We start from the raw sequence: 11,625 nt of genomic DNA, 5'->3' as shown, positions 1-11,625 counted from the left end.
GTACAAGAATGACAGCGTGCGCGGCCGGTGCGCGGACACGCTGCCGGTGCGGGAGAAACGTGCGTCGTCAGTGCGCAGGGGTGCTTGTACCGCACGTCCGTGGAGAAAACACAAGGAGACACGAGAAGACAATGGATAGGCGGAGAGACGATGTTATCAGTGTTGTCAGTGAGAGAAAAGAAAATGAACATAGGATGGAAATTTGATTGGAACCAAAAAGCTGTCGGTTTCTCAATAAATGTGTCCCGAGTAGTCAACTTGATCAACAAATTATTACTGAAACACCCACTGAAGTATTACACTGTAAAGCTAAAGTTGCCAACAATGTCTGCTTTTGTCTTCCCTTTCTATCTGCGTGGATTTTTCTAAATGTTTGTTTAGCTTTTATTTTAATTAATTAATATTATTTGATATCTGTTGTTCAGTGTAAATATACCTTTTCACTATATTGTTTTAATTAATGTTAAGCCCCTTGTATCCTAGGCTCCTTGATTTGTACCTGATGGTGCATGGTGGTGGTGCTGCAATGTGGCCAATATTGACAGCAGATGGGATCCTGATGATAGTCAATATATTATAATATTAGGGGTGCTATAAATTCTGCGAGGGATCATCGAAAGAATCTTCAAAGGTTATTAAAGATGAACCACAATCATCACTGTCATGCTCATTTATTCTATAACATTAATAATGTATTGTAACTGAACAGCTTCACATAACGGTGCCGGGCCTCCTGATTCTATATCAGGGACAATATGACTAGTCAAATTATAGGATTCTGTGAAAAAAAAAACCTCTCGACAACATGAAGGCGCTGTGTGTGTGACCCAGATTGTGGAGGATGCATTACTTACGCACAGCTGCCCGTCGCTGCCTCTCCGCACAGTGGCTGCCCCGTCGGCCATTCACAGCGCTCCGCCAGGGCTCTGTGGCTGCAGCACATCCTCTCTGCTGCGGGGCAACACGGGTCACAGGAGGGAGAACTTTCGATTGTCCAAACACAATGTCCTGTCCTGCCGTGGTCGTTCACTCATTCAGAGCCTGCGTACTAACAGGGGAATTTTTTTTTTCGTGTTGTATGTGCTTGTGCACTCTATATGTATGGAAGATTTTGGAGTGAGGTAGAAACATGACGAGTTAAAGGGGGGGGGGCGAGTTTTGAGTATTAAGCTGTACTCCATTCAGGTTCCTGCTGAGGCCAGCAAACAGACATCTAGATGGAGAGATAAAGTGAAAAAAAGCCTTGTGGTTGCAGGCAGAGAGAGACGGGAAGAGGGAGAGATGTGTATCCTGCTTTGTTTTGGTGTGGGATTGACTCGGGGAGTGGATGTATGTCAGAGTGCTGTAATGAGGGGGGTTTAAGTTGTTTTGCCTGAGGTATTTTCACTGTTTTACCACAGCATGGTATTTTATTGGTCTGCACTTTTTGTCCCGTCTCTCCCTCTGTCTCTCTCTGTCTTTTTCTCTCTCCCTCTCGCTCTGTCTGAACAGGAAAGATTTCCCAGAAGAAGGATAAAGGAAACTTTATTCTATTTTACGTCATAATAACCTTGTGATTAGGCCCTGTGATAGCTCGTCTGCAGATAGTAGAACAACCTCAGTTGCTATCAGATTCAGGCTATAATATTGGTGATATTAAAGGGTAAAGGGGAGGTGCAGGTGAAAAGCAGACTTCTAAGAGGAGGTTTTGTGACTAGGCTGGATCGTCAAGTTATACAAGCATCTCAATCATCATCGGGAGAAAGAAACGACCTCTAGTCAGTCAGCCTTGTTCCTGCTCTGTGAGGCAATATGAGGAGTCCCTGTTTCTATTAACATTATCATTTTAGGATTTCCGCATATCAATGAGAGCTGTCTGTAATAGGCTTATCATATTCACGACTGCTGGCAGATTAAAGGTATTAGCTATATTAGACGGCCATTTGTATTCAGAGTGGATCAAATGAGGCCTACTTATACGGCATTTATCTGAAGCACGTAGCTAAAAAAAAGAAACGCACACTTTTGTATCCATTTTACGGAGCCAAGCACCAAACTGACCTATTTTCCACAATCTAACCCGAAACCCTCCCATTCTGAGGGCTTGTGGTGACGTACAATTTTCATATGAAGGTAATTAGGCTTCGCCGGGCATGAGTCACAACTGTTGCTCACATAAAGGTCTGAGCCTGATGTTCCACAGTGCATCCCCAAAACGTTTAACTCATGGCATTATTACAGCAAGACACAACCGTGTGTGTGAAGGGAAGTTTCTTTGATTTGTAAAAAGCGCTTCAAACACGTTTACAAGGGTTTTTCTGTTTCCGAAGATACAAGGTGTTTAATGTAAACTGTTGTAAAATGTTCCATTACAGTCCAGTACTTTGCTCCCCAAATGCAGCAAACCGGCCCCACCCAGAATGATCGTACTGGTTGTTGGAAGTTAGAGCTGTATTAGCATTACAGTGTTGTTCCAGTGCTCTGAAATGTAAAACAATCGTTTTGTAGAATTTTCAATTTTATCAAAATGTAACCATGGTAATAACATTGTGATTACGTGTCTGTGACCACTTTGTGAACCATATTCCATGTTTTCTATGCCTGTTTTGTATCGCTGTCACTGTCAGGACATGAAAGAGGCTCTCAACTCCGATTGACAATTAAAGAAAACTTCCCACAAGTGCAAATATAATATATGAGATCCCCTTTAAGACAAAACACAGCACATTAAAAAAATATCATGAGCCCTAATGGTTGTGACTAACGGCCACATACGTTGTTTCTATTTTAACTTTTCTTTCTCTGCTTTCTCTTGCTTCACATTGATACACGTAAAAAGAGTCGTACCAGCCAACGAAGCATTTTCCATAACAGCTCTATAACAACAAGCCTCTATTAAAGATGGTTCATGTTCTATAGGATGATAAGTCAGTGGCACAAACATTACAAGAGTTGGATTAATTCATGGTCTCCTGAAAGTGGAAGCTTCAGCTGATTGTATTGCACATGTTGTTACAAACAAGCCAATATTTATATTTCGTAATCAGAGGGAATTTACCCAAATGTAGCAGCAGGCTAGCATCCGTCACATCCCGAAACACTCATCTTCAACGCAGCCAATGTCCGTCCTCCCGGTTGCTATAGTTACTGACCGCACGTCCTCTCCTCCTCCTCGGGTCTCTCCTCCTGTGAGAGTCATTGGTAATGCCGGGTGAGACAGTGGATGAGGCCTACACTGCAAATACAGGGAGAGACGACTAATAGTCTATTAGTATGTGTGCCCCTTTTACTGTAGAACCGAAATACCGGAGCTTAGGGTTCAGGTTATCCCAACCTTGAGGGGATACTGAGAGAGAAAGAAAGCTCTTGTTTGAGCTGCTTTGCCTAATTTAAATGTGAGTTGCAGCTGCGAGTGCATGAGCGTCCAAGCCCATTTAAAAGAGAGCTAATATAGATTAAAGGTGTGCATGTGAAAGACGAAAACCCCGTTCAAGGGTCACACTTATCCTCTCAACAGGATCGTGTTAATCTACTAATCAAGAGACATTTACATAACTGCTTTAGTGCAGCTGCAGTTAAGCAATTACTGCCCCCATTTCCTTTCCCCCACAATGTGGTATCTACTTTCATTCCCAGACTGGAACTTTAATCTCCGTCCCCAGAGTCCTGTTGATTATTCTCCTTTGCGTGTCTACTCTCCTTCCTTTTGCGCCTGGGTCACTCTCTAATAAACTTAAATGTTGCTTTCCTTGTCAGTTTTCTGGGGTTCCTGGTAGCACTTTGCATTGCACATGTGAGCACAAAGCCTGTCTCATGAACATCGTTTCAACTTTTAATTGTTTCACTCTTTGGGGACAATGAACATGGCAACGACTCTCCGGCCATCACAGGCATAATTTTCTATTTTAATGAAAAAAACTGCTTTTTTCTGTACTGTAGATTATACTCCTACTGTGAAGCTTAGATATATGATTAAATTATTAGAAAACAGTCATTTCCAAAAAGAAAATGAACTGCATGGATGAATATGGGTCCAGTACCTCATTATGGTTTTAATTTAGGCACATACGTTCTTGAACTACATTTTCAAAGCTTTCGTGACTTTAAAATGCCACAATATATATATATATATATATATATATATAATAACAATACACAATCATTTTGCAATCAGAGCCTGGATCATCTGTAAATTAAATAGATGACATGTCGCGTACTGCCATCTCCTGGTGGAACATTTGTATTGAGTCGTTGCAAACAGAGAAAAACAATAATACTGATAAACTGATTTGTAACAAAAGAAAAAAGACAAATCCCTCTCAAAATACAGCCCCTTCAAACGGGTGCTACATGTTCAACAGTCCTTGAGACACTTCGAGGGTTGATTGCTCCTGACTGAAACAAACGATTTCGACTTCCTGCTTTTACAACCAATCGAAACGCCTCATGCAGAGAGCGACCCGTCATTCTTGTCCAATCACAACACAAGGTGGGCGTGGCCGAGCGACTCCGCCGTGCATCGGGTTCAGGTCGAGTTGGACCACGCACACAACAACCAGCGGACCGACGCGGCGGGCTCGTTCGCACGGGACGACAATGATTTGTCCCACAGTTTAGCAAACAAACCATTACTCGCGTCCTTGTCACTCGGAGGATTTATTTGACCGTGGTAAAGGTGAGCGGACACTAGCGACCGTGTTATTAGCATTAGCAGCGAACCCTTTAACGGTGGTTATTTAGCTTTATCTGCCCGGTCGGTCACTGTCAGCTGTGCGTCGGTTACGTAAAGCGTGCGGCGCCGTGTGGACAGAGCGTTGCATTGTCTGTGGTGGACTAAATGTGGATTTCTTCATGCCACTTCGCTGGTTTAATTAGTTAGATCGGAGCCCCTTCTTTGTGGGGGGGGGTCGGCCCCCCCAACACGCAACAGGTCTGTTTCCAGTCAGGAGCACTTTAAGGATGTCACCTTCCCAATATAGCTGCTCAGGGTTCACTTTTGCCCAAAATAAACTTCAGAAGCACATGACAAAAATGTTTCACACAGCTTCAGCAAACTAAAGTCAAAAACATTCGCAGTGAGGGTATCAACTGTTTGATGAATTAAAAGTGAGGTCACAGGGGTCAACACAGGTCAGACGGTTAAATCAAAGCAATCTCCAGTCTATTGTCACGTCATTGTTGGCACAGGTTTGAGAGCCGCAGGTGCCCGTTGGTATTTCACTGAAGCTGAAGTGGCTGAACCATAAATCATAAGAGATTATGTCAAATATTCTAAACTCTTAATTCTCTTTCTCTCTCTTCATCTTGGTCATCCTTTTTTTGCCGCTGTGTTGATGGAAAACACATTGATCTAATTCACCAATTAAAGTGTATTTGTATGCAGATGTATAACATCAAGCCTTGGTGTATCAATAAGTCATTCTCACACAAGTTCTCTATTTGACTTCCTCGGCAGAAAAGGCAATTTGGTCATTTGTTTGTGTACTGCAGTCTGCGTATAGCGGAGTGAGTGGCAGGTGCATATTAATGTGAAGATCGGGAAGGTTCTTTCATGACGGCAGATGCTTAACCACCGGCGTTAGTACAAAGTGAACCTTCGTTGTTCTCCATCGCCTCTTTCTGTTGACCTTAAAGCTTTATGTTCGACTGATTAGTTGTCTGGTGTGTCTTTTTAGCCATGGAACCATCTCCGACTGGCAACCCGGCCGCCACGAAACCCAGCCCCTCCTCCCCCTCCGCCCCTCCGCCGGGCCCTTCTTCCCCAACGACCACACCGCCCTCAGACCGCCTGCAGCCTGAACTCACCTCACCAACCGCGGCCTCATCTTCGGCCTCCCCTCGGACTCCTCCGTGTCCTTCCTCTCGTTCATCCCCCCCAGTCCAGCCCATCAGGAGCCCCTCTCAGGTGGGCAGATCTCAGCTTAATGCGGCCTCCACGCGGATTCCTCCGACGGGATTCCCAGTCGCCGGAGCTGCCGCCGTGGCGCAGCCGTCTGCTGCCACACCTGAATCCGGTGAGTTGTAAACTCTGATCTTTGACCTTTTTTACGTTCATAATCCAGCGTCTTTTCCGTCTCCTCTGCCTGTTCTCCGCAAATCAGGGAAGGCAACACTCCCAGTTTGCTTTGTTTACTGAAGTGTCTCCGTGGCAACGACAGACATTCACCACAACATGTAAAGCAGCCCGTCTCACTCTGCTCACTTGAGGACGTTTTGATTTATTGCATGGCTTTGTATTGACATATAAATGTGGAGCATCATTGGAAAGTGTGAAATCGAACACCTGAGACGTTCAATTTGGACAGTTCCGTCTCCTCTAAAATGCATGTACCATTTGTCTAGCTGCTAAGATTAACATAACGTAATTTGAGACATGGGTTGCATCACGCTGACTCGCAGCTGCTGTTATTTTAGGGGCATCTGGAAATCACCGAATCCCGTTACATTTTCTCTTGCTTCCAGAGGCAGGAAGGCGGAGGCGCACCACCACTCCCAGCGCGTGTGGGCGGAATCTCAACATTTCTTTCCACATCTGTTACCCCCTTCATTTTTTCCCTTGAATCCATGACACAAAATATTTGACAAATATTTGGCAGATGCTGTTTCTTAGAAGGATTTGTGTGTGTGTGTGTGTGTGTATATATATATATACACACACACACACACACACCTTGAAGCTAACTTAATATGTTTATTAATATGTTCAATGGTGGAGATCTTGGTTTTCAGACATACACAAATATCTGGTTGCATTTAAGTTGAAATTCATAATTTGTTTGTTATAGAGATGAACTTCAAATGGAAATAGTTTGATCACCATTTATTTATCAGGAAGACATGTGTATTTGCAATTTTCACGCATTCTATTTCAAATGATTTTAGGAAGAATCTGTTGTATATTGTGTACCTTTCTGTTGAGGACACCCATGACATCTACTGTCTTCTGTTTCCTTCAGAAGAGCCAGAGGAGGAGGTCACTCTTGAGGATTTGGAGGAGAGAGCAAAGTCAGGAGATGCGAGAGCCCAGAGCAAGGTCAGCCAACATATTGCAAATACTATTGACTTTAATGACCATATGGTGGGCACAGGACGGATCAGCCAACTAACGATGAATTCTATTTTAAGAGGCACATCAACGGGAAGGACGGGTCACAAAGTCAACAGAGTCACAGTGATGCTGAAATGTGGAAGTTCTGTCTGTCCAGATGGGGCGTTACTTCCTGGCGCTGGCGGAAGAAAGAGACGAGGAGCTGAACAACTGCACGGCGGTCACCTGGCTGGTCCAGGCCGCTAAGCAAGGACGCAAGGACGCCGTCAAACAGCTGCAGCGCTGCTTGTCCTCCAGGAAAGGTACCAAAATGTCCCCCCTCCTAGCCGTGTTCTATGTTGGTGGGATGCTTTCAGTCGACAGGTGCCGAGAACAGTTGGAACATTTGTGTCTTTCCAGGCATCACTCTGGAGAACATTGAGGAGGTGAAGAAGTTGTGCACAGAGACGCGCTTCGAGAGAGGAGTCCGGAAAGCTGCTCTGCTCATGTACTGGAGGTTGAACCCGGAGAGGAAGAAGTCTGTGACGGTCTCTGAGATGCTGGAGAACGTGGAGCACGTTCACGCAGAGCCAGGTGCAAGAGGGGAAGGGTTGTCTGTTGACTAATAGGACGACACTCCACACGCTGCAGCTGTTTCAGAGAAATGCCGGCGAGTTGCATGGTGAGGATAATTCTCTGTCTCCCTGTGACTTCTAGGCAAACCAGTGTTGCCAGGTCCACTAAACAGCTCTGCCAAGAAACAGAGGAGAGTCCTGGAGAATATGGTCACCAGTGAAGGTGCGTGTGTGGTTTTGAAATAAAGCTGTGACAATTTGCTATGCGTTCCTCTTTCCATGTTTTCAGAGATGAAATCCAACTTTCTGATACAACATCCGTGTGTACGTCTTTGTAGCCAGATGCCAAGTGGGTCTGGACGACTTTGTTGAGATGACCAAGAAGTATGCTCAGGGCGTTCCGCCTTCGCCAGTCATGGCTACCGCAGGAGGTGATGATGACGACGACGACGACGATGACGACGATGATGTGGTGGTGAAGAACCCAGATGAGTTGCCCTTACACCAAAAGGTAGAAGGCTCTGAGGCTGTTACTTGTTGTTGCTCTCTTAATAAGTGCTTTGTACAAGTAGCGATCACATTTCGGGACCCTGTCGACTCTCTTTCGTGTGGTTCCTCCAGCTGCTGAAGTTCCCTCTGTTCGCTCTGCTGGAGATCAAGGAGCACCTCATCGACTGGGCGTCGCGCGCCGGCATGCAGTGGCTGAGCGCTCTGATCCCCACGCACCACGTCAACGCCCTCCTCTTCTTCTTCATCATCTCCAACCTCACCATCGAGTTCTTCATCTTCCTCATCCCTCTGCTGGTTTTCTACCTCTCATTCTTCTCCCTCATCATCTGCACATTGCGGGTGTTTCAGGTGGGTGATTGCTCTTTTTAAAGACCCTTTGTATGGGGCTCAGTTGTATCCATTTCCTGTTGGAAAACCTGTACATTTTTTCCAGAATTCCAAAGCATGGGAACATTTCCGGGCCCTGACCGACCTGCTGACGCACTTTGAACCCGGTCTTGATCTGGAGCAGGCCGAGACCAACTTTGGGTGGACACACCTGGAGCCTTATCTGTAAGAACATCTCTATTTACATGGATCCACGTGGACAACATACGCAGCCCATACTTATTCCTTTCCTTTGTGTTGTTAAATCTGGTTTGTGTTCACATGTTAGGTTTTTGATCAGGTTTCAGTAACCACAACATCTGTTTAGCATTGCCTTGACGATAAAGCCTTTAAAGTTAAATCAAATGGAGGCGATGAGGAGCCAAATGGATACATCCTTTCTCTTTGTGTCACAGGTACTTCCTGCTCTCTGTGGTCTTTGTGGTCTTCTCTTTCCCCGTGGCGGATAAATCCTGGATCCCCTGCTCCGAGTTGGCCGCCGTCGCTCTCTTCTTCACCGTCACCGCCTTCCTCAGCCTTCAAGCCTCTGCTCAGCTCTTCGCTCGCAAGGCCCTCCTCACGGAGGTCCTCTGCGGAGTGTGCTCCCTCACCCGCCTCCTGCCCGCCTCCTTCCCCTGGTTCCTCAGGGTCCTCGGGTGGACGTTCGTCGCCGTGCCTCTCGGCGACAACGTGCTGCTGAACCTCGGGCTGCCGTGCGTGCTCTACGGACACCTTTTCTATCTGCTCTTCCGTATGGCTCAGCTGAGGGGCTTCAAGGGCACCTACCTGTGCCTGGTGCCTTACCTGGTGTGCTTCACCTGGTGCGAGCTCAGCTTGGTGTTCCTTCACAACGCCACCGCCTTAGGACTCATCCGCACGGGCGTCGGCTACTGCCTCTTCGTGTTCGCCCTCCCCGTCCTCTCGCTGGGCATGGCCGCCATGCTCATCATCCAGCTGCTGCAGTGGTTCCTCACTCTGGAGGTGACCAAGATGGCGGTCACCTTGGTCATTTGCTTCGTGCCGGTGGCGCTGAGGCGTTGGACCCGCCTCAGCCTCAACCCCGTCCAGGTCTTCCGCTCTTTGTCCCGCAGCAGCATTGTGAAGCTCATCCTGGTGTGGCTCAGTGCCGTGCTGCTCTTCTGCTGGATGTACGTCTACAGGTCCGAGGGCATGAAGGTGTACAACTCCACGCTGACGTGGCCCGAGTACAGCACCCTGTGCGGCCCTCGCGCCTGGAAAGAGGCCAACATGGCCCAGACGCAGATCCTCTGCTCTCACCTGGAAGGCCACCGCGTCACGTGGACCGGACGCTTCCGATACGTCCGCGTGACCGACATAGAGAACGGGCCGCAGACGGTGATCAACATGCTGCCCGTGGCCGTGGGCGACTGGATGCGCTGCCTGTACGGTGAGCCGTATCCTTTGTGCGAGGAAAGAAACGCCAGCGCGTGGCCCCAGCCGCTGCCCGCGCCGGCCCCCGCGCCGGAAGACGCCCTCTGTAAGCTCAGAGCGCTGGCCAAGCACGAGTGCCACATCAAGCGCTTCGATCGCTACAAGTTCGAGGTGACGATGGGCATGCCGCTGGAGAGGAAGACCAGAAACGGGACGATCGTGGAAGACGAGGACGCGACCAAGGACATCGTGCTGCGAGCCAGCAACGAGTTCAAGTCCATGCTCCTGCACCTAAACACAGGGAGCCTGGTGGAGTTCAGCACCATACTGGAGGGCCGCCTGGGCTCCAAATGGCCCGTGTTCGAACTGAAGGCCATCCACTGCGTATCGTGCGGGGACGCCCGGCTGCCCAGCCGCAGGCAGTACAAGATCGAACACGACTGGAGGCGCACGGCCCGGAGCGCCCTGCAGTTTGGGTTCGACTTCTTCTTCAACCCTCTCCTGAGCGCTCGCCTGGAGGAGCGCTCGCAGGCCGGAACGGAGGCCGCGACTCAGGAGGACGGGTAGACACCTCCGGGATGAATGACACGTATGATCGTGGTAATACTAGTCAAGGGATAATACGGATCGGGTGTCACTTGTTTTAACACTGTAAGAGCGGGAACGCACACTGAGGGTTTGTAGGAACCGGCCCGGTTGGAGATCTGACCACGAGAGCATTTCGAATAGCTTTTGAGACAAAATACGTAAAGAACTCAAAATATAAGCGCTGCCAGCACCGGCACATCCACAACCGGACCGATGTGCTGCTCGGAAGTTGACGTCAGGTTTGATTTGACCATTTTTATACCAGCTCAAATGAAGTTTCTCCTCTAAACCGAACCAAACCGGAGACGTATGAAAGCACCCTCACAAAAGGAGAAACAGAAAGTAAAACATCGTTTTGGAAATCATTCACTTTCTATCATTAACAATAGGAGAAAAACAACAATAAAAACCTCCTGAGATTTTTAGACCGTACTACTCATAAAGTCATCTTGAATCTGTTTGTTCGGCGTGCAAACACGGTGTGAGCTGAAGGAATTTTTGTGTTGCTTATCAAATATTTGTAGCCAAATTCATCCGTATTTACATTTCACAGTTGGGAGCTGCTATGTGTGTGTCTGTGGGCGACGGGTTGTAGAAGAAAACCAGCTGGAGCGCCGATGGTTTCCTTTGCAGACAAGTTTTAATCATTCAACAGTAGACGGCATGCTGTATGTGCACAGCGTGCCTGTAGTGGGAGATGCTTTTTGAGTGCTTTATTAAAAATATTCTCCGTTGGAAAATGATTATGAAGAAACTACGCTAAATCATGTCTTTAATCGTTTTGGTTTAAAGCTGCCTTTGCTGTTCTCCCATCTCTGTCTCCTTCTTTGTTCTCTGCTGTGCAGAGATTTGAAATATAAGATTTGTAATCTGAGTGATGTGGTTTAGGTTAGAATGTCACTACTGGTTTCTTTACTGTGACGTATAAACACAATGAAAACAATTATGCATTGCGTTTTTTGTTCGGCATTTACTGCATTATACATTTGACATACAATACTTTAAGGTAAGATGCTCTTTCCTGCTTTTATAAGGTACTTATAAGGTATAAGGAAGGTACTGATTGTTTACTGTTTGAGTGGAAATCCTCCTGCCGTGCTGGTTTATACAACTATTTTCATTATCAATTATGTTTGGTCTACAAATTGTAAATCCATCTTAGTCACGTTTTATATTAAATAAAGGAGA

General features: G+C 46.9%; 1 protein-coding gene across 4 annotated transcripts; it reads left to right on the top strand.

Moving 5' to 3' along the window:
- Window positions 1–4,463: 4,463 nt before the first annotated feature.
- wfs1b (Wolfram syndrome 1b (wolframin)) lies at window positions 4,464–11,380 on the top strand. Of its 4 annotated transcripts, none has more exons than XM_040174900.2 (10): window positions 4,464–4,654; window positions 5,655–5,993; window positions 6,936–7,012; window positions 7,185–7,329; window positions 7,427–7,600; window positions 7,724–7,804; window positions 7,920–8,092; window positions 8,203–8,439; window positions 8,525–8,643; window positions 8,874–11,380. In XM_040174900.2, exons 2-10 carry the CDS (start codon window positions 5,657–5,659, stop codon window positions 10,414–10,416), a joined length of 2,886 nt encoding a protein of 961 aa, XP_040030834.2. In that variant the 5' UTR covers window positions 4,464–4,654; window positions 5,655–5,656; the 3' UTR covers window positions 10,417–11,380. The 4 variants fall into 4 exon arrangements, with proteins under 4 accessions (XP_040030834.2, XP_077957314.1, XP_077957313.1 ...); XM_078101188.1 differs by having other exon boundaries at window positions 4,481–4,654; window positions 7,105–7,329; XM_078101187.1 differs by having other exon boundaries at window positions 4,494–4,654; window positions 6,442–7,012.
- Window positions 11,381–11,625: the final 245 nt, after the last annotated feature.

This window comes from Gasterosteus aculeatus, chromosome 4 (genome assembly GCF_964276395.1).
Source record: "Gasterosteus aculeatus chromosome 4, fGasAcu3.hap1.1, whole genome shotgun sequence".
NCBI classification, from domain to species: Eukaryota; Metazoa; Chordata; class Actinopteri; order Perciformes; family Gasterosteidae; genus Gasterosteus; species Gasterosteus aculeatus.
This window is presented reverse-complemented; position numbering and strand designations above follow the sequence as displayed.